At 39.7% G+C, this 24,075-nt stretch overlaps 1 protein-coding gene and 1 long non-coding RNA gene across 2 annotated transcripts; one reads left to right on the top strand and one right to left on the bottom strand.

The window, feature by feature from the left end:
- Positions 1-2,084: 2,084 nt before the first annotated feature.
- On the top strand, positions 2,085-2,726 carry LOC111247216 (leukocyte surface antigen CD53-like). Its single transcript, XM_086982785.1, has one exon. The coding sequence runs from the start codon at positions 2,085-2,087 to the stop codon at positions 2,724-2,726; it is 642 nt and encodes a 213-aa protein (XP_086838911.1).
- A 14,090-nt stretch (positions 2,727-16,816) lies between these two features.
- LOC147756656 (uncharacterized) lies at positions 16,817-20,220 on the bottom strand. Its single transcript, XR_015323922.1, has 2 exons — positions 19,903-20,220; positions 16,817-19,201 (listed from the first exon to the last, which is right to left on the bottom strand). It is a non-coding gene; the product is annotated as an uncharacterized LOC147756656 (long non-coding RNA).
- Between the last annotated feature and the right edge of the window lie 3,855 nt (positions 20,221-24,075).

The raw sequence follows: 24,075 nt of genomic DNA, 5'->3' as shown, positions 1-24,075 counted from the left end.
GCGACTATGAAAAAGACCGGATATCGACCTAACATGCAGAATATTACATACTATATCTTGTGCATCGACTTGTTTCATTACCTTTGTCTGTACAGCTTACCTCAAACCGGTTTTTATACGCATGTACATGTAACTCGTGTAGCAGGATTTAGAAATTAGGCCGAGCGTTACCATGCCAGCGGTTCTCTTATTGGCAAACCATATTGCTAGACAAAGGAAACATGTAGCCTAGAAGAATAAGTGGATGCTCCAGTTTAGTGACATATATCGACAAATTTAAACCTGGTAGACTGATTTTCTGCAAGATGTCAATGCTCCCCACAAATCAGGAAAGTTACTTCTTCGAGTGGATTTCTCGATCGCAGCGATTGAGCTAAAATAATGTAAATCATTTTCAATTGCTTATTTTAGCTTGCCTGCGCTTGTTACCTATACGGAAGTCGTATTGTTATGTCGATAGATAAATTTCTGCTTGCTATGTTAAGCTCGAGGGATACGACATTATCGAATTTTTCAAGGAAGTCAGACCTTGGATTGTGCATATTTGCAAACATGAGCAATATCCGGGTTCTGCAAAAGGAAATCATGTGTCTTATTTTACTGTGTAATTGTATTATTAAACAATAATGTCTTCCTTGATTGGGGAATATGGTCGAATAATTTAAAATATGGCGGACAAATCTTATCTGTTAGGTGAAGCTGCTCCATAGCATACCCTTTCAGTCCAGCGATGTTTTCGAAGTGCACTAATAAATTTAAGTAAAACGTTTCCAAATGTGAACGATTCTATGAAGTAGGAGGCTTTTGTAGGTTTCCGCCAGAATTTCTTCTGCTGATTTTTTGGTGCTTTTTTTTTCAACGCCTTTACTGTGGCTCTTTGTGCTAGCCTTGATGGCCTTGAAGTGTCTATTTTGTCGGTTTCTTTGAAATATGTAGAACCTTTTTTGATTGGTCCGGCTATTGTATTTGTATTCATTGGCAGCGGGTATAAAGTTGATGCACCAAGGTCACAGGATTCGATACAAATACATTCCTGAACCGTGCAAGCAACTACAGAAAGAATATTTTTTTAAATCAAGATTTATTTTTTCTCCTGTTTTGCAGGACGCCTTTTTAATTGAACGGAATGCACTTTTAGTGGCATTGTCAAGTTGTGGGATTTCATGGTCTATGGCGGACAGTCCTATGTTTTCCCGGCTCAGTTGTATTTAAACAGTAAGATGGCCAATTTTTAATTATAACATAGGTTTAACGGCTATACGCGTTATAGTGTATTTAATTCTGAGCTAGTTCGTGCATATAGTGATAAAGGCGATACAATTAAAAGACGGATCCGTATCTTTAACTGTTGGCTTGTTTGCCGATCGTTCAGTTCTCTGCCGTTTGGCTTTAAAGGTCGACAAACGAATGACACATTCTCTTTCAATCTTTGTAGATTTGTCAACGTACTAATTCAGAGAACACTACGCGTGAATGCATAAGAACTACGTATATATCTAGTCTAAACAGCTTTCGCGAAACTTCAATGTAGCATCGACTATTTTTCTATCATAGTTATAAATCACTAAACACATAATTCCACGCGTTTCTCGGCATAGAAATATTTGACCATTGTGTCCTCGGAAGATGAAGCGTGACAAAATGATACTTGAAACTCAATAATAGAATTACAAACAAGATTAAATAAGCGTTTGAACTTCGATGCCCTGTGATGTCATAAAGTATTGCCTCTGACTACGATTCGGATTAAAAAAGAGAAATATTTAGAGATAAAGAAGTTACTTCGAATTCATTCATGCATCCCCTTGTATAGTCTACTTGACAGCAGCGAGTAGCCGTACTGTTTGTTTTGTATTAATTAACTGAGCCACTTTTTGCCGCCTTAATACTGCGGGGAGTTATAACCGCATCGATTGCCACAACTGGTAAGCTATAAGAACGAAAATTACTACCATATTTTTGGCTGTACACCACTACTGTCCGTGTAATTTTCTCGTCTAGCAAGAGCAACCCATCCATATATGCACTTTTGCCCTAGTGGCTTAAGTTCTTGACGATTCAGCTGAAGAATAGAGAACGTGAAGATGTTGGCCAGGTGCTCGAAATTCATGTTGGTAGCGTTCAACATCACCTTTGTGTTGCTTAGCATAGGAATAGCAACAGTTGGGGGCCTTGGATTATATTTCATGCAAAAGTCGGGTTATGCCATCGGCGATAACTACGTCAGCATACCTATTTTACTCATTTTCATCGGCTCAACAGTATGCACGCTAGCTTTTATTGGATGTGTTGGTGCCCTTTGCGAGAGCGTCGGATTGCTAATTACGTACGCCCTGCTAACTTTCCTCGTGCTGGTCGGTGAGGCTGTTGTGGTTATTCTGGCTATTACCCACAGAAGTCAGACAGAGAGCATCGTCGGAGAGACCTTGAATAAAACGCTGGTGGATTACTGGAAGAACTCGAAGATAAATTCAGCGAAGGCCGCCTGGGACTTTGTACAAACTAAACTCGAATGTTGCGGGGTTTACGGCCGTCACGATTGGAAAGCCCAAGGCCTTTTACCGCCCAGTTGCCAAAACTTCACCACCGGGTGTCTACCAGCAATTGAAAAGAAACTAAATGAATTCATCCCACATATAATTGTCTTTGCTTCTTTGTTTTGTGCAGTAGAAGTTGCAACAATCTGTGCTTCTTGCGCGTTGGCCCTTATACCGAAAAGTAATTAATCATCGTCAGGAGCATTACTCAAGCCAATCTGAACGACACTTTCGACAATATTATGGTTTTATTGGATAGGCGAGGAAAAATACATTTGGCTATATATGAGTGAGGAACTTGTGACTGGACGTTTTCCTTTTTGAGACCTGCAGATAATTACTATCAGAAAATAACCCTTCGATTTACTTTGCCAGCGGTCTGACAACAATGTTTTTGTACCTAGAGCTTTATCACTGTTGGACACGGCAGTTTTCGAAGGACATTTTTACGTTGTAAGTCTCTTGTATGAGATGCTGGAAATTATACGGAAGATCGAAAATGTACAATCAAAGTACGTTTGTATGGGGTGCGGTATTGACTTCTATTCTAGCCTTCAGTTTCCTTTTATCACATGTATGTATCATCACATTTCGGCTCGGAGTAAAAACGTTATGCGTTTAATCTATCTAGCAAAGGTACAGAGATAACATTTCATCATACACGGCAAGACAGAAAAAATAAAAATGGAAAATGCCTTGCGTTTCTGGCCAAACAAGTTAATATTATTTCCTAATCCCTGGATAGAACCGTTTAGCCTGTATTACCAAGAACTCTCAACAATGCACTGGAAATAGCTCTCCCCGGTGTCTAAAGCAATCAAATCCTCACTTCTTTTTCGACCAGAAAGTGTTCCGCGTCGATGCAGAAGCCAGTTAATTCGAGTTAGTGGTGAGATTTACTCTAGCATACGAATGATGTTAAACCGCAGAACTAAAGAGGTCGGAGACAATCTCGTGACCTCATTATATTGGGCTGTTTGTTCCACGAGCTGCTGCGAAATCGCGCGAGGTAAATGGAGCACTACGCATTTTAGCGAATTAGTTTAAAAAGCCACCAAATTTAGAAAATGAATGTTGATGATTTAGCTTATGATGATTATGATGATGAGATGAAACTGAACCCTCTTTTAGAAACAGCAAAGCTATATTGAACGTTGATCCTTCTCAAAGTAGATTAAGCAGTTAAGCGCAATTTTGCAGGAAAACATAGGCGAATTTTGTAAGCGAAATATTCAGGTAGGAAGGTCACAATAATTTTCATCTGTGAGCTTAATTGCATCAAATGTTTTAGAGCTAGCTCGAAGCTCCCTTTCTGTGGAAATCGGGTAAATCAATATTAAATAAATATATATACTGTCGTATTATTTGAAGTGAAATTGATTGCTAAAATGAACCGGGTTGAGCATATAGTGCAAACATGCATGGTTTTACTCCGATTCCTGTACGGCGGTATTAACGAAGTTTAATAGAATTTCTGTCTAGTCAGTTAACGGTCTATGAAATTATTTTGTGCGACTTTTATTGTGGAACGCGCTCTACTTAGGCTATATTTTACAATTTGTATTAAATCAAGACTTGACTAATGATAAATATTGCCGTATCTTAATAATAAATACTGGTCCAAAAAAAAAAAAAGCTTATAATTGTAGTAAAAGTTTTAGTCGATATTAACTATGAGTAAATTTCGAAAAGAAGAACAATTTTGAGTTAAAAATGAGTGCGATGGCGTGACTAGCATTATTTCTTGAACTTCTCAACTATACCCCAATTCTATTAAGAGCTAACTGAAGTAGATCTTTCAAAAATCGAGCAAAATCCTATTACTTCAAGTTATTTGGAAAAGGTTTGGAAACGACGATTTAGATATCTTCTAGAAGATTGCAATACGTCATAATAATAGAAAACAAACAAAATATGGAACACTATTTTTGAACAGTTTTATAAGCAGCTGCTTCGCTATGCCAGCAGTCGGTCACTTTATGGTTCGGCTGTCTCTTTCAGTGTAAATAATACCTGATCCTGGATAGCGTAAGTATTAGAAAGAATGACTGTTCTCAAAGGAAGTACTCAATCTCTCAAATCATTCAGCTTAAATGTCTTCTTTCCTATAAAAATTCAATACGACTTACATGGCATAATATTTTGATGGTCTCTTTCAGTTTGTTTTCATTTTAATATTGTTCATAAGGCTATATGCATACCACTCCTCATTTTCATCGTACTCTCAAATCTGGTAGAAAATGTTTTCTTTTTCCATTACGAAACGAATATCCTACTTAATCGACAGAGTAGCGTTTTAGCATCCCTACATAAACGTTTTTTTATTTTTGGTTCTTTGTTTTTCTCAAACCATTTTCAGTATTTTATGTAATTTTCTTTCATTCGAAGATTTCAGGTGCTTGCAACGCTTAACAACAGTAGCTGGCACGAAACGCAAGATCTTTGTTTAGATTATATAGCTGTAGCGGCTTAGTGCCAGGAAATAGCATGCTAAAGCAGAATGAAATGCATTCACCGTAAAGTTTAATTCAAAAACTGCCAAATAACTCATACTCACAAAAACCATAAGTGCTTTTTTGTCAACACAGGTTTGTCGACAGTTTTATGTCCATAAAAAAACACGAACGCCTCTTTCGTAGTTCTAAGAATATAACACACAATCATTATTAATTGTCATCAGTGATCAGTCCCTGATTATCATTCGATAATGGTTGACTCCAAGAAATTGACGATTGTTCTTGTGTCGTTCAGTAAATCATGGTTCCATTTGGTTTTGTTGTGAAACCTTCAGCGTATGGAATGACTCTTTCTCATCTGTTTAGGACACTTTTTAGGTTAAAACAACAGGCTATAAACTGAAACATTGTTTTTCCCTGACTAACAACACGAAATATCTATTCAAAACTGGCAGAAAATAGAACTTTAAAGTTCTATGAAATTCAAACTACATTCACAGTAAATTCATTATTCTTCTCTCGTTTCGAAAACCTACTTTATTTCGCTCGCGTATCATGTTCAATTAAAAACTAGCAGCCTATAACTTTTCGACTAAACATTAAAACATGTGAAAAGGAACAAAATCTGTTTTCTAAAGGTATAAGATTTAATTCAAAATAGGTATATTTTATTTAGTGTCTGCTGATTATTTATTAATTATGCGCTGCATTGACTGCAGTTTATGCATATACTCAATTTATCATACAAAATAAATCAACTTTATCTAAATTACGATGTACTTTCCATTTTAATGTTAGTTTTAAATTTAGAAATTAATTCATAATAATAAATTCATTCATCAACTATAGATAACCGATATCCATTTATTTTATAAATTCAAAGTTTTGTGTTAACAGGCAAATTTCGTCTCCAATTCAGTCTATTCGTTCCTACCTGCAGAACGCCCACACTTCTTGCACCTAGACTTTTATTGTATGAACAACAGCATAGTGCGGCTCAAGAAAAAAGAACAGCCAGAGATAAACCTAGGACCTGAAGATTTATAGTGGAAGCGAAAGTAATCCATAAAAGCGTCCGCTTCTAGATTTCGTTCAGAAAGCTTCTCTTCGCCGTCATCACTTCGTTTGGGTACTACAACACGTTTTCAAGCTGTCGTTCATGCTGTTAGTAGTACGAATCGCAATGAGAGAAATGACATCAACAGTTGAAGTGCAGTAGGGCTTTCGCGATAGTTCCTATCATCTTTGCCTGCCGACTTTCCATTCTGCCACTCACCGCTTCTCAAAGCACTCAAAAGCGCAAACTGTGTTGGGTCTAGTTGTCCGTAGTAGACGCAACAAACTTTAAATCTCAGCTAGTTCGTGTGACAAAAGAATGGCCACCTGAAGCGGTGCGTACCCTACGCAACGTACGTAACGCATACTGCGTTACTCAGCCTTGTCCAAATAAAATGATGACGCTAATAATTAGTGTCGTTATACGTAAGATACATAAGATTCCAGGTGGCCAGTTTTTGTCACCCAGGCCAGCCGAGATTCCTACCAGACCGCTTAAAGGATAAACAGCACGCGTAGCCAACTATGACGTTCCCGGCACAAAAAAGTATAAGTCAGTTTCAAAACATACTGCTACCATCAAAAATATATGGGTGGGATTTTCCTTTACGAGGAGATAAGTATTTAGAAATTCGAACAGACGCCGAGCGGAAATTTTGACGTGGTGCTATACAAACCCAGTTGGTAGTCGCCACTAGGAAAGGCAACTTACACTATTTAGTGCCACGCATCGTGAGTACACTGTCCACTGCGGCCACGAAATCCGACTCAAACTAGGGACGTGATACAGAACACGCATAAACCGTGACGAAGCAAGACCTCACAGCAGTAGAAGGAAAAATTGTATCGGCCTATCTTTAGGGCTTCGCTGTCTCAAGTCATGTGTATTAGGTACGAAAAATGAGCGATTGAATAATCGGAGCAGTAGTGTCAGCGTGCTATTATTTAGCGGCATTTTGTCGTATGTTTCCTATAAAGTAGGATATTGTTAAATGAATGGTACCTTCCGTATCAGTATAGTATGGAACAAAAATTACTACACTGGCATGAACAAGCTAGCTGATACTACTCTCTAGTAGCCATACATAACCGTTAAAGGATATATGTACTTGGAGATTATTAAGATTTTTGGAGTTTGGCTTCGGACATTTGTGTTTGCTTTTGCTGTCGACGCAAAACGACCGTACGATGTAATGATCGTGGCTAGTAATGAGTGGTTACGGCGGCAATACTATACTGGGAAACCCAAGGAGGTCAGTAACCTAGATAAAGAACTTGTTCGCTGGTAAAACATCTGATAGGAGTTAGCTTTTACTCATTTTCCGAGGACGGACCTTGAAACCCTATTGTAACTAGTTTATGCTGGACACGGCTTCCTCAACCTTAGCAACTTTGACACCAGAGAATGTAGATTGAGCAATTGTGGTGTATATAGTTTATTGGAAAAAAACTTGAGATCCTTCAAAAGCCTCCATGAGCCTTATCAATATGCGTGAACTCCACATGAATGCACCAATGGTCCGCGTGCGCATGTTTTCATGATTTTACGCTTTGTTGGCTGATTGTAGCGTCAAAAGATTGCTTTGTCTTTTCTTATCAGCTAATCTTGAACGCTTTTACTATGTAATATTTAAATATTTCATTACCCTTCACTGTGGTCAACTGAAAATTACCTTAACCACACTTCATTTTTTAATGATCCACCCCCGATTGACTGATTTGTTGAAAAGCTATATCGTTTACCATAGTCCTAATACTTACCGCATGATGCTGTATGATTCGCTAAAAGCAAGCATACGCAAAAAAAACATAGAAAATAATCGCAATTCGTGTGTTACGAGAAAAAAAGTGTTAATTTACACGGATAGGCCTCATATGGTGCCGGATGAAACTAAGTTCTTCGTCGTTCTAGCCGATAGACAAACAATGTCGTGGAGAGATGATCAGCAATCGTCTCTATATAAACAAACTAAACAACTGACAACAAAATAAGACGAACACAGACATGAGGGAATGATATACTCTAATCAGCCTTTGTCATGCTATAGCAAAACGGGGTAAGTCACACTGGTTTCTAAAAATCTCTCTTTCAATAAAGATTGTTGTTCTGAGCTGTATTGTTGCCACGCTACCGTTGTCCGTGGGGCTCGCACTAATTTCATTACTGTCAACACTTTCGAGCTCTTCTCTAATCTACATTCGCGTATACTGTGTTAAAACAAGAATTAATCGGCAACTTCTAAGTGTCGCTACGCAGGAAAGTTGGCTGGCGTTTCGGATGTGCGAATATGAAAATACGAAGCATTTAATTTACCTATTTTTTTCGCCATTCTACAACAAAATCAATTTCAAAGTCATCTCGTTAAGAATTACATTGATGCCTAGCAACAACTATCGACGCTGTTGCTATACGTCGTCGCCTAGGCAACGTACTTAGTTTACCACTATGAAGTTCTTCAGCTCCATTCGCCTAAACTATGGCAAAATAATCGGTAGTTTTCCATCGCTGGATGGATAAAAATGATAATGAAGATAACAATTATCATCACTGCTATTATTTTATGAAGTGGTTTAGAAACACTTAGTACTTAGGCTTAACGGTACGTTGGCGAGTTAGAGAGTTAGGAAATTTGACAGATTACAGTTACTGGTAAAGCAAATATGTTAATGTTTTACATACCGTACATATTGACTGTAGACCGTATGTGCCTGCTAGTTTGCGCCAAAACGAACGACAATTTTTGTAAGTGTTTCTGATGCTAAGTTAGTTAGCTAAGCTGGTAGAATATTTGATAATCGATACTCTCATGATTTGGAATTGTATAATTTATCTGCTTTGTTTTTGTTATTATTTATCGGTGCTCGATCTTCAATTAGCCACCACAGAATTAACCCATTTGGCAAGTTTATAAGCATGCGCTTGAAAACTACTTCCGTTCTTGATATTTCTGAATAGCTGAGGTTTTTTGGTATCAATGGCAACAATTGTTCTAGTCATCCATTACTATATTGAATGCGAATCGAGATAATATAAACGCAAACGATCCACTAAGCCAGAGAAAAGAGATGTCGTTTCTTTAAGTTTGGATCGAATCTATGGCGAATTTCACACCGAAGCTTCTTAACTCGCAGCTTTGCGTGAAGTCTTGTTGCCGTTTTTGCCAGTTATCATTGCAGCGTTTCAACGGTCCAATCTTGCCTGTTGGCATTTCTTAGATAGATCAATACCTCGTCCCTCTATTATTGGCGAAGATTTGTTCTTATTCTTTATAAGCCACCGTAGCCGATTAAATGGTTGCCATAAGTCACTTTATAGTGTATAGTACACATTCGTTTTTCTCATCGACGTATTACTGTTAGCGTTTTTAATGATCGCGCTAAATAATTAGTTCTGTGACTGGAGCTGTTATTTCGATTTATTTATTCGTTGGAAAGGCCGTATAGTCTACCGAAATGTTTGTGCTTATTACAGATATTACTATGTTATCCGTCAGCAACGAGCAAACGGGAAAAATATATAAAGCAACCGCAGCGAACAATTCATAAAAAACAGGCGAGCTTTAATGAGTAAAAATGTAAGTTCAGGTGCCTAGTTCGACAAACATCCGTCACCATCGTCCAAGGCACCCAATAACGTAGTGGAAATATGTGTGATAACAAGTCTTTCGAATGCATCTAGACTGACATCTGTTTCCTAGGTACGTTTTTGTGATACAATGTCTGACCGTCACATCAATAGAAACAAACTGCGGTTTCCGTGAGAGTTACCACGAAAACGTCGTCGCGAAAAAAAAAGGTCCGATGATCGGTTCCATATAAATACCAATACACTTTTGTTTCTACAAAAGTGTCGCGCGGGAACTGACAGCGTAGCGAAATACAGCCCCAGACGTATTTATTCATAGACGAATATTATAATGTTAGCGTCGCTAAAATTCTGCTATAGTTAACCGGCAAGAAGTCTTCATCCCGCGGCCGGCAGTCTAGAGAGCTTTAGTACATGTCGCGATTGAAACATTATGTATGTTTCTAGCGTGACGTGTACTAATAATTATAGCTTATTTGTATTTAGCTTTTAAGTTTACGCTATGTGGTGAAGGATCATCCAATAAGTAAATAAATAACCTGTTTTTATTTTGTATTGACAAGATGCCGCGATCAAAAAGATTATGGGCTAATGCGTAACGTTGACCAGATTGCTAAATTAATTTCCCTGAGAAAATAAATTCCCTGAGCGTGAGACTTTGTCCCGCTAGGCCCATGCACTTGGGCCTTAACCCAGAACTACTTCACATATTTTAAACAACAGGCCTACTTTAAAAGTAAAGATTAACCGTATCATGATATGCTATTTCCCTGTTACCTGTTGGATTAGAATAAAAGCAACAAAATTTTTAGCTCATTATATAACCTTGATTCAGACGTCATAAATGGTCTTCTTTCTGATGGTGATGAATATTGATAGTTATTTGAAAAAGGGCCCTTAAAGATGGGTCGCAATGGAACATTGTTTAGGTAGTGCACGAATTTAGATAGACGGTGTAAAAAATGAATGGCCAGGGGAACATCAAGCAGGCTTTTAATGAAATAGAGAAAAAATAATTATTTACAGCCAAAAGAATACGACCGGCCAAGAAGAGCTCTAAAGATAAAACCAAAACTTTCGGGTGGGGCAGGCGAAATAGGCATTATGGTGTCATCTTGATAGTGTAGTGAAACACGTTTGCCGACTAAAAAGATGTCTTTTTCTTTATTTTTATTTTTTAATTTATAAACGGGCCATAGATTTGCCTCTTTTGTTATTAAAAGTAAGCCTTCTCATGCAGTACTTACATCCGTAGTACGAAGTGTAAAATTTCAAACATAACTAAATAGTTTTTTGCAGTTTCAGTATAGAGCCAATATCAATGTCAAAGTTAGTGATTCCTGCTCCAAGCAACTAACTCTTAGTTTTACGTGTAGCTTCTTTTGCTATCAAAGCTGGTTTACTGGCCTTGGAGTTTACGCGTGTTTTGTATGATCTGAACATTAATGGATACGCAAATTAGATGACTCTCAAAAACGTGTATTTATATATAGACACAGAGTAAATCACTGGATTAATTCAGGATCGAATGGAGATACCAGCGTGGCCAGATAGTGATAACGCGTAACAAAAAGTACACCTGGAGAAGTACTTTCGAAAATCAACTGAAATTTTTCATCGTTTCTTCAAAAGTCCCTATGATACTCGACTATTCTAACTCAGAATTATTGTTACATGTTGACTGCGCACTCATTTAGGCCTTTGTAAATACTGGCATTAGCCAAAAGTTATTTTTATGTTACGTCACTGCCTTTACCAGTCGACATCATTTTACAAGCTACTATGACGCACGCTGAATATTGCTATACGCATGTCGATCGATAGAAACGTTGTCTTTCCACCATTGGCTGTACCTTCAAAAACTTCTCTAACCTAATGAAACTGATCGAAAGTTTGTTACAGGCTATTGTATGCAGTACACGTCGTTGCGCTTGTCACGTGTGTTCTGCTTAATGTTTTTCTAATTTTAGTATGAAATAACTCAATTTTTTATCCGCCCTCAGATTCTTCCTCTAAAACGCCGTGCCGTTTATTGTTACCCTTTTACGTGTTTCAAATATTATTAGACGATCCGTTAAAAGCTAAAGAACAAAGAGATACCGAGGGACCTCAATAAAACAGCTGCAACTTATAGCTCATATCCTATGAACGAAATTAGCATTAAGAAACGTTAAGCATTAAGAAATTAGCATTAAGAAATCACACTGTTAGTTCAACAAACGTCGTCTTCATCAGTAGTCCCGTCGGCGAATTTTTCGTCCACATTTAATAACTGATTATTTAGTCATATTATATTTTCAAAGACCAGCATTTAACTATTACATGTACATTGTCGAAGTTACGCCGCTCGTTAGATAAGGTTTATTGCGCAAACAACTATATTTGTAGCGATAACATAACGATTAGGAGTATTTCAGTAAATTCAAACAAAATTGTTTTCTTTTTTCTTCTGTACCGCAAGTAGGGATCACATGAGGGTCAAATTGGCTTCGATCCTGAAAAGTTAGTTATTGTACAGGACTTCCCTTCCGTTCGCTTTGAAGAAATCATCATAACGTTAGCGTAAGAATGTCTCAGCCATTCACTCATTGCCTAAATATGCCGCCATATATTATTTGCAATGATATTATTATATAGGGCTATAATACACTAGTTACATATATTCGACACTCTGAACAATTACAAAATAATTATTGCAGGTACCAACAAATAGTTGTAAGTTAGAAACAAATGAAAAAACGTTGTTGTCTGGTTCGATTCTTTTCGGCAAAGGAAACGATTTTACACTATGGACGTAGAATAACTAATGCATATCACACTCGTCTGATATCGTTGGCATAGATAGGGGTCGAGAAAAAAATAGCTAGCGACCAAGACTCCTAGCTGAAGCCAATTACTTAATTTCTGTTAACTGTTGCGGGTGTTATCATGAGAATGTTAATGCAGGATCCAGCTCGTGCATTGAAACCTTGGCACTATTCTATTTTAAATGCTCAACTAAAATGAAAACTACACTGTTGAAAAATGTCATCGAACTCAGTTAAAAAAGCTGCTACTACTGTAGACGCTTAATTAATGGTTATTATTATTACTATTTTAAGGGGGAGCAACATCCATACGAGGTTACAGCGAACAAAATTTCAATTAACTTTCGCTTTCCGTTTTTTCGCCACTCTACTAGAACAAACGATAGTAATTATCCTGCTAAGTCAATCATTATCGTTTGTTACTGTCATTTCGGTTTGACCTATGATTTGCCACTTTCATTGCTCAGTTTGTGAATTACCCACTTGGCTGATAAATGTTATCTCTTCCATCACCTTTCTTTTTGGGTGATAAACAAGCGCTTCAGAGCGACATCATTATGTTAGCTACACTAGCCTCATTCAAGCTTACTTCGATAGAATGAAGGTGCTCGGTTTATCTAGAAAAAGCTCTGTAACTTTAATCTGCCTTTGTTAGGCTTAGCTAATGATATGCTAGGTAAAGCTGTATGAGTATCACGCAAACACTCCTTGTTTTAAAGAGCAAATCTCGTTATGCGCCTTGTTACGTAGACAAAGCCCACTATGTAATCTCTGTGTAGCGTTAATGACGATACCTGGCGTATACAGCTTTTAAGAGAGGTTACGTCGATCTGTACGTCGCCATTGACATCAAGTAGATTCTGTTGGTACAATAGGCATATGTGGCTGAAGAGAGATAGGCTAAGCATAAGGAGGTACAGCTAATCCTCTCCCACTGTCTATACAGTGGATTTGAGGTTATAGTGCTTGGCGCTGGATACGCAAAAGGTACGCAAGGTTTCCAGAAAACAAGCCTTTTAATGAAAACCATATTGTCCCTATAACTCACAGTCGTCGTTTCATGTTGCAATGATGAGATGCTAATCTAATTCCGTTCAATCAATTTTTGTTTTGTGCGGCAGAATGACGCTGAGACTACGCCGAAATTTTGGAAACATTGGGTATCAGAAGTGTGTAGATCAGTAAGGTGTTGAAGTTGCAGATCAGTGGTTTGAAAAATGGCTGGCATGAGGCTTAAAGAACGTCCCTGCGAAGGTCAAATAGTAACATCTTTGCATACTAACTACGAGGACCACAAACATAGCCTGAATTCGGGCGAAGACACCCTGATTCTCCAGTTAAGAACATTAAAATGGCGACAAACACTATTTGAGTCATTCATCTTTGCACTTCGTTAAGACCTTTTACGACCTACACCCTCCCAACTTGCGGTGTATCTAGTATCTCGCTGAAACGGATTCGCAAGCTCTATCACTTTAGTAAAACAAAAAAACAATAAGAAATCTTAAGCGTTTCGTATACTTTTTGCGAGTCTCCACATATAATGGACACAATTAATATGCGACGATTATTTGAACTAGGCACTGTGTTTATCAGAAATGAACACCTTGCGTTTCGATCTGTTTCAACAGAACTATGAAACAATGAAAAACTGCTGGCTCTTGTTGTTCCATCCTATACGGATGCTCTAGTTACTACCGAGATGCCTTCAGATATATATTTAAATTTTATTATTATTTCCCATTTTTGGTTACTTTCAGGCTGGCTCTTAATTTTACAGTATTTCAGTTAAATATGCCTGCTATAGAAGTCTCCAGCGATAACCGCTCGAGTATGAAGTGGCTGTCCGATGGCGTCTCGAGAAATGACGGCTCAAGCCTCTCTAGGCCTGTTAAAATACCGTCGCCAGACTTCATGCCATGCCATGTCATGTATTCTCAGAAAATCTGTAACTGATATTATCTCAGTGTCGACACATATCGCCTTGTAGGATTGGACGCGGTTATAAAACCTAAGTACATTGCCTTTGACGAGCTACAGAAGTTGTTATGGGCAAAATGTGTAATATGTTAGCCAAGTGATTATATAGCTTTTGAAAGTCTTAATTCAACTATGAAAATAACAGGTTAGCCTTTCCTAAATTGAAATGCTTAAAACTCACACTTATTTTAACTTGAGCTACTGTGATCCACATTTGCGAAAAGTAGACACATCTGCCTTGCGACGTTATGCAATAAGCATCAAAGGTAGAAAAATCCTAACTCTTGTACTTAAAAGTTACTATTTCGTAGAATGATGCACTGGTCTGCAAAAACGCATACGCTTTCATTGTTTTTCTCAAAATATAGTTATGAAGTAATTTTATTTCATTATAAATAAAAGGAACATAACATCATTCTCGCCTATAGGCTTTTATATTTTTCAATAGCTGAAGTATAGGATAGGAGGATAGTAAACGTTTCAATCACTCCTAGCCATGTGCAATGCAAATCAACAACTAAATGAAAGAATAATTAGCAGCTCATCAATAAGTACCAGATGACCGGTGTATAAACTACGTGCAAATCCTGTCGACTCAGTCAAGTAATCTTGACATGGCAAAATGCCGCTTCAACAGTCTGTGCACACCGACCTTAAGACTTCAACTCTGCTTCGCGTTTTCTGAAGATGAATGGGTACGCGGATGAGATGACGTTTAAACTTGTATTTATTTTAGTATTTATTTAGGCTCGTATGACCTAGAGTTGCAAAGATCCTTTTATTTTTATTTCTAATGTTCCTTTGTTACGTCCTTCTACACCGTATGTTTCGGATAGGCCGTTAACGGCAGTTTGTTACCAACTGAGATGAAAGAGCATTATTACTATTTCATCACAGTGACAAACAATGGAGATAGGTTAGTTTAAACTTTAATAATCATCTTCGCTACCTGTTCAATGATTTGGACGAGCTGATAGGTTGAGTTAGCCGAGCTCCTCTATACAGCAAAGTATTACACTATATTTTGTATTTAGCATTTTTGAGCTTCGCCTAGTGTTATTCAGGAAGGTTTTTGCGATATTGTCTTACAAGGCTATAAGCTTAAGAGGGTTGTGATCAGGTTGATTCCCCAGCATGTAAATCTTCAAGCCACCTCTCTGACCGGAACTTTGTGTGGTTTTCTTAATTATCTAACAACAACGGAACCCATAAACACAGCTTAAAGTTCCCAGCGACCAATGTAAAAAGCATTTCATAAAACGAATGATTTACTTCGATATTCTGTTGATTGCAATAATTTTTGCAATGAGTATAGTTCTACCGTAAAGGGTAATAATTAGCCAAGCAACAAAATAAAGGTATTACCAAGAAGAAAAAAGAAAATGTTTTTTCCTTGATAGTAACTTGCAAGGAAAAAAGAAAGCTTCCTGGAAATGCGATGGATGAACGGTTTACATTGGGGAGGCTGCAGAAAATCCTCGTATATTAAAATGCCATTATGCGTTGACACTCAAATGGGTGTACGAAAATTTTCAAAGCGATTAGAAAAAACATAAGCTATCCTTGTTTCTCTTGTTTTCTTGAAAATCGAAAAGCAGGCGACGAATGCTGCCTCGATGAATAATTCTTGAAGCTTATAATAGAAGAAGTACTCAACTACTGCATTAGCTTAGCAAACAGAATCGTTGGTGCACAGAACGGGCTGCTATTTCCTCCAACGCGTGCCTTTATAGAAAATCACAATGAAATCTATTTGTTCAAATGTAGGTAAACTCAACCTACGAATAATTATAACGAGCGTACTTCGTGTACAATGCCTCAAATAGAGAAGCTATCCTTAAATGACTCATTTGCCGTCTGTTCGGCGCTAATATCTCTGCTATCAGATTGCTTATATTATATCGCTTATTCAATGAAGTTTCTCTATAGAACAAAAAAAAACTTAATCTGGACTTTCTATAGATCTTATAGCTTATGCAGACTTTATAACTACAGTACTTGCGCGGGAAAACATCCTGTTTGTCGTGACACGGTGACCTTGAAATACTAAGGAAGTTGTTGGAAACTGAAGTTTTCATCATTGAGAAGATGTTACTCATTGGACAATGCGTATTTAGTGATTCGGAACGCCTACACGCGGACAGCCCTCCGTGTCTATGCTAACGCTAAATTATTTAAGTAGATGTAATCACTACAATACATAAGTCAGTGCCTTTTCCCGGACTTCGTTAAAGAATTATGACTGCTTAGTGTAATAGCACAACCGGATGACAAAAAACAGACTGGCAATTGCGAGACTTAGGCTACAAAATTCTGGATTTACACTCCCTTCGTGACTAGACATTTACAACAAGATCTAATTCCTGTGTACTCGTTTAAATTACGAAAAAAAAATACAATGGGGAAAAGTTTTTAATTTTTCTCAGTATCATCAATTACTTTTACACGCTTGTGCTCAGATCTCAACGATCCCAAAGACCCGTCCGCATTTTCGCGTTCCAAAGCGTCGTGCTTAACTGTAGTCGTCAATGACTTGAGATGCGCCAACAGACCATCGCACGTGATGCCGGTTCCGCATCGCGCAGTCCAAGTCGTCGTCGCGCGTTCACTACTATTCTGAAGCCTGCCGTCATCCGTCAATAGATTTGCTGCCGGCTTCATTTCGCGCGCGTACCGGCACGTTTTCGCTCTCTATCGCCATTCTGCAGCGAGTATCATAATGTTAGCTCATCATTGGCAGTTCCTCCCGTACGCCAGGACCAGCAGACTACTCCTCTCACATGCACCATAACCAGCGCCATCTCTACGGTTGACAGTATTGTCAATGTGCAGCTAACCAAATTCACACGTCTGTACTCTATTAGAAGTACTCCCACACAACCAAACAGTACTAAGCTTCTATGTGGTCACTTCGCACCATGCTGGACGCACTAGCTGGCCTGCACGAGCCGCAGTGGCTGCCCAAGTACAACGATGCTGCTGGCAGCCGTGAGACGCGCGAGCGGAAAGAAGATTTCGTGGAGAAGACTTAGAGTAGAAGCATTGCTGTTGTCGTTGCCGTCGGTAACGCTGGTCAGCCCTATCAGCTCTCTCTTTCTCTATTCCACACCGTGGTGCTCTGCCTTACTTCAACTGGCAGATGGGTCCGCAGCTATGCACGAAGCTGAAGTTGCGCCTAGAGCTCTTGTCGCTGCTGCTGTTACTACTGCCTGTCGTCTCCACTCCATTTTGCTCGTATGCTGCTGCTGCTGCTGCTGCTGCCACTGCCGCTGCCGGCTAGGCACTTCGTGTGCGAGTGTTTCAATGAAGGCTGGTCTTGTTGTTGCTGTCGTCGTCTTCTAGGGAGAAGGATCTGGCAGTAGGACATGGCCGCCACTGCTTCAACTTGTGCTTCTTCCTTGCAGCAGTACCAGTGGTAGTACAGGCAACGATAGTGAGTGGTGTTTGCTTCGTTCACTGGCCGCCTGACTGGGTTGCCCATTTCTTCGCTCACCCACCCGCTCGGCCGATGGGTCGCTCGTGCTTCGGTCGCAGTTGGTGTCTGCTGCTGTGGGCCGCTCTGTTTTGAAGCGCCACAGCCTCCTCTCTCTACGAGAACTTACCGGCAGACAGGCAGACCTCCGCTGCTGCCTCTGGTGCTTACTACTGGCTTTTTGTTCTCCGATAGACGAGGAGGCGCTGGCTGTTGGACACGGCGAATGAACGACGATCAGCGGTCGTTGCTATTACGAGTTGGACTGGACGAGTCTATCTTCTCGTTGACGCGCTAGTTCATCAATAGTAACAGCGACAGTGCGTGTCTCAATGTTTTCGTTTTGATGCTGTCCGGCAGCGACAGTAGCATTGGCTTGTGCGAATGGTGCGTCAGTTCACGGCTTCTAGTGGAGTTAGCTTGTTATTTCTTCGAATTGTGCGATTTGTTCGTTTTGCAAAGATCTGAGGGTGTTTGTGAGAGCGTGTCTTCCAGTCTCAAGTTAGCGAGTTAGCTAGCTTAGTTATCGTTGACGTCGTGTACGGTGTGATAGGGTACGTTTAGTACTTTATGTGTGTTTGTGTTAGCATCTGTGGGTACGGTGATAAGTGTTGACTAATTTCTCAAGGATTAATCAACGGAACAACGAGACAGTTAATTGGCAACGCAGACCGTTGGCAAGTGAGATACGGGTTTAGCCGACATCATTGGATATCAATGAACTAGTTTGTGCAGTGTTGTTAGGACAGTAGCGATCGACTAGTGTCGAACGCTCACCTTCTAGCGGTTGGTGCACGTCAGTGATTCCTCTCAAACAGTGCCTCTGACAGCGGTCTCAAACTGTTCTCGCCAACGACAGATCCCGCCAAAATGTCGAAAGGTAAGAGGAAAATATCGCAGCAGTAGCAGCAGCCGATGATGATGTCAAGTTTACGCGCCGAAAATCCGCCGTTGTTTAGTAACCAACACACAAACAAAGCGAAGCAAGCATGCACGAAAGGGACTCATTGCCGAAAACACAGAGAGTTGTGCTCCTTCATACAATCGTTTTACGTTGATGATTCCGTCGTAGACTGCGGCGACGGTCGCGCGCGAAAACCGTTGCCGTTAAGGATCGCTGTTATCGCTGAATGTTTGCCGTGAGCGCTTTCAGCCTTCGTTTGTTCTATTAGTTACCCGTTGCTGTTAACAATCAACTATCCCGAACTGTACTTAACTGAAGGGGCGGGGATAGTGCTGTGAAAGGGGATGCGGTTGTAGTCTTGTAAATGGGTGGAGTAGCGTCCTCGAGTCTACATACATACGACCTATATAGATGCAGTTTGGAGAAAATCTCCGAGATATTATCAATTACTATGATACACCGATATCGAGTATTCGTACTAAGGGGAACAAAAAGTGAGAAATAAAAAAAAAAGCGGTCTAAGTTTTGCCTCTGCTCTCAGCTACAGAAATACGGAAATTGGGATTATAACGTGATAACACATAACTAGAATATATAAGTGGGTTGCAAGTCCATTCAAGTATAATCCGGCTTGGTATCGGGTGGCAGCAGGAAGACCTAATGAAAAATTCTCAACATTACACATATTCTTGTGTTTACTTCCCAGACCGTTGTTTGTACCTGTTACTTGATAAACGTTTGTTTGCAATCTTGCGCCGGCTTTACTGGACGACAAACTATGACATCTGATATTGTGTTTTTGAATCTTAAGCACTTGATATAACTTCACGTGGTGCACATTAGGCATTATGGATTATACATTACTACCGCTAAGCTAGCTCGAATGTGTTTACATCTTCTTAAGGAAGCATAAGTCGATGTGAATTGGCAAATATGTAATAGCATATTCAGCGATGATTATCAACATGAAACACCTATGCAGTATAATCATTATAAGGCGGCAAATATCATGGTCGCTCCATCGTTTTACTCGTTTCGAATATCAGCTTGGACAATGCTCCGCCTGTAAGGCCCAATCGCAAATTACGCATATCTATATATTACCTTTCTTCTGCGTTTAGGGAAGCCATAGAACTACCATAGAGCTCTATGCAGTCCAGGTAGATCAGCTGTGAAAATAGCACCCCACAGAAAGCAACCGAAGATGGAGGTTCATGAGTTCGACGGGCACGAGCGATAGATGAGTCACGCTTGTAGGGAAACTACCGGGTCTGGCTTGTAATCGAACACGAAGCGAATGGGCGCAGATGGAGTGCAGTTCACGTCACCTGTTCCCGCGTCCATCGCCGAACTGTCCAATCCGGCCGTGCTGACAAACAAAAGAAATGAATAGCTGATAGCGTGCATAGTCAAGTGCCACCGATGTTGGAGCACAGCAAGCTCGTGAGATTGATTGGGAGGTCCGGTCGGTTAAGGAAACCAAAATGCAAATTTCATATCTGACGCGATCGAAATCGCTCTGGCTTGGAAGCAAATTGCTCTCGTCAAAAAGTTGTTTTGTCATTTCCTACTGGTTTACTTAAATTGATTCGAAATAGTAGGAAAAATCGTACACGAAAAAGTCGACGTGTTGGCGTCGCAGATATTTTACTGATGTCGGCTAGATGCTAATAGAGAGCGTAGTTTGTTGTCGTAGTTAAGCACTGTTATGAACAGTACTATATGCCATATTCACGTAGAACAAAGTAGCTAACTGCGAACATGGATACAGTTAACATTACATAATCGATAATGTAACTTTTCCTTTTTGAGAGCGTTAACGGTTAGAGCTTTAGCACTCGTAACGGCTTTACATGTAAGCTCAAACTGCGAGCTCATCGAACAGCTAATGTTTTTGGGGGGATGCACAGAATCGTTGACGAATGGTCGACTTTGTTTTTTTGTTAATTAATTGTTAAGTTGTTCGAGTGTGTGCTACAAATACGACCTAACACAATAGTTGTTTGGGTCGTTATCGCGTTTATAACGACTGGTTTTCTACAGTTTTCCCGTCTGATTATGAATACTTCCGCTTCGTACCTTACCCCTATATCACGGCATTGTCGACCAGTGCGAACGACGGCACCCAAATGCCTCTAAAGAAAATGGCGTTACAAATTCAGCAGGCGTGTCTAGTAATATCAGCCACAAGTAATGAAGATGATAGGTCAGGTTATTTGAAATCACAATCAGTTGAACAGTTTGAAATAGATAACGCCTTAAAAATTGTTGTACCGTTGTTACATTTACCAGCATGACTAGTTTTCATTTTTCAGAATTGTTGCTGTTAGCGATACTTTTTAACTCCCGGAGCCGCTTGAACCTTTGAGAATATCGTATAGTTCAACAAAAGGTGTTCTACGTTTAGAGTGAATCGAAACGATTCTTACTACTCGGCATCGATAAGAACTCGAACGTTATCTGACTACACTGGAAGTTAAATCGGGCAGTCAGCTTTTGCTCTCATCAAAGCTAGGCGTAAGCCACTTTACTCCAAAACAGTCGAAATTGAAGCAGCAGCGCTAACTTCGTTGCCGCTTGAAAATTTCCTTTTTTAAAATATCAGTTATATAAAACCAGCTTATACACCCTAGCTCTTAAGAGGTGACCAACCCCTGAAGTACATGACGACTATGGGCTTAGTGTTGTCATGAAGATGCAGCTAAATTTTCGACAGGTTTTGCCAAATCTATTAGATCGTTTCCTGGCCAACCAGTTGGTAACAGATAGTTTTCGTTCACTTGCAACTTCGATTATTCACATTTCGAGCCATCAAAAATCGTTCCTTCCGTGCTATCCCAGACAAAATAGACAATTTACAAATAGTAGAGTTTACTGCGTTATCGTATCTCTCTCAGTTTCGTCTAGAATGATGCTGGCTGCTTGTTTAAGTCGCCAAAAGGCGCTCGCTATTTGGCGACAGCGGAACGAGGTGACATCTTCAGATCGGCTTCCTTTTAAACCACTATTCAACGTGCGCTTGACGCTTTTATCTCTATAAACATTATGCATCACATTTGTCCGCGGTAAACCAATCGTTGTGTTCGTCTGAAATCGTGTCAGATTTAAGTGTGCTGTGGACAAGGGTCTTTTGTGTCCGTTTTTGACAACTGGCTAGTCCAATAACCATCATGTATCAGAAATGCTGTTCGGTATCCCCTCAGACTGAGAAACAGAAATCGTTATTATTTCAGTCCGATTGCAGGGTTTAGCGTTACGGAAAGACTAGCGAAAAGAAGTTTAATCCAGTTTGTTTTACCCTTTATTACGGCGAAGGTTTCAAGGACAGCGAAAAAAGAACTGAATTGACAACACCTTTAGGAAATCTACTTCTAACAAAAGTGTACCAGTGCAAACATAAATTCAGCCGTATCTCTGAATATTCAGCATTATCGTTATTTCTGCGCATGCGGCTGCTGATTGGCTACGTTTTCTGTGTGGGTCCCTCCCGGGTTGTTCTTATTACGTTTCGTTGTAGGATGGCACTTATGATGATAATCGGCGCGTTTCGTATGAATGTCCCATGTTTCCCATCCTATGTTCTCATATTTTTGTCGGCCATCTTCGCGTTTCGCTGGTGCAAAGAAGACGGCGCTCGATAAAGATACCTCCAATGACTCACTGAACAAAGGCCGTAGTTGTCTTTTCGGTTGTCTCGTTCCTTACTTTGTACCGTGCGGATGGCGGGGAGGTAATGGAAGCTTGCTTACCAACCTAACTTATTTCTAATAGAAATTTGAAAAAAGACACACTGAATTTCATTAGTAGTTGAACCAAACACTCACAGGATGCTGGACGATTGGTATTTGTGAGAGGAAATTTCGCATAGCTTTATGTTTCGTTTGATGCACCCGCTCAGCAAAAACATATTGTATTTATTTTGCTTGTTGAAGGTATAACAAATAGCTGGATGGAGATTTGTTGTCCTGATAAAGCAAATCAGTGGTAAGGACGCTTTCAGAGATAGAAACAGTAGATATCTATCACTTTTTCACTTCGAACAGCGGAAAACATTACTTTTGAAGGTCCGAACCAAATATGTGCTTAGTGCAGTATTACGGTCTTAGGTAAATAGAAGTAGAATTATTTTGACATTTGTTACCAGCTATTAAATAAACGTTAGTCTCCTAGTCGGGATCATCGAAGCAAAGCAGAAGAGATGTCTGTGCAAATGACTGCGATCCACAAGTGGGCAATCCGTTAAACAGATGAGTGTAGAAACCGTAGTGGAAAGAAAAAGTTGCAACTAGCTGACAGGCGAATCACCGACAGAATACGCTGATTTATTTTCTATTTACCGCCCGAGATGATTTCATCAACACGCCTGGCACTGTGACCATAACAACAGCATTTTGTGTTGATCTGAGTAGAGCTAAATGATTCACTTTGTGATCGTAGCGTTGTGAGACGAAATGCACTGGGTAAGAGCAGTCACACGAACGAGAGATAAACAGATAAGAAATACGAACAATGATAGTGACGGTTATAATTTGCTGAAAATGGTTTAATAACAAAAAACGTCGTGGGTGTTGACAAATAATCCAAAAGGTATTATAATTGAGGGCTAATAGAGCTAACTAGACGGAAAGTACCTTATGATTTGGAGTTTCTTGTAAGTATTACGTAGCTCGACGCACGCGATAAAAGGCGGTGCTTTACTTTGAAGAAGCAAACTGTCATCCAGCGGCCAGAAAGTTAGACACGTACATCTGCCGTGCAGAATCTGTCGAAGTGACATCGAAGACAAATGAGTGTGACATCTTACCTTTATGTACAGCAAATGTCCACGGACCTAAGGAACACCACAAAATTCCACCTAATTATGTTGTGAGATGATGATGTTAAATCAATGCTGCAACGTGGCATAGGAACAAAATTGTTGGCGTCATTGACGTTCTTATTGCTTTCTATAGCGTTGCGTCGAGTGAGTTCTGCGCGTGAAAGCTGGGCTTGACCATTTAGTATCAGGGCGGCTGATGAACAGTGCTTATCCTATAAGTCCTATGCATCTCCTCATATGGAGAGCATCGATTGTAGATACATCGTCTGGCTCTGGGGAATCGGATGACACGACCAGTAGGATTAGCAATAACTATCAATCCGCCGAAACGTCGACAAGAAACGATTCCTGTGATGTCCATGTATATAATGTGTATGTCCCGTACATCACGAATCATTGGCCGGCAGCTTCATTATTGGTACGTGAGAAGTATTTGTATCACATAGCTTGGTCTCCGT

This window comes from Varroa destructor, unplaced genomic scaffold (assembly GCF_002443255.2).
Source record: "Varroa destructor unplaced genomic scaffold, Vdes_3.0 BEIS01000003.1, whole genome shotgun sequence".
Classification (NCBI taxonomy): Eukaryota; Metazoa; Arthropoda; class Arachnida; order Mesostigmata; family Varroidae; genus Varroa; species Varroa destructor.
The sequence above is the reverse complement of the archived record's forward strand: the minus strand, read 5'-3'. Positions and strand labels throughout refer to the sequence as shown.

Coding starts and splice junctions, on each gene's coding strand:
- LOC111247216 (XM_086982785.1), top strand. CDS start 2,085: ATGTTGGCCAGGTGCTCGAAATTCATGTTGGTAGCGTTCAACATCACC.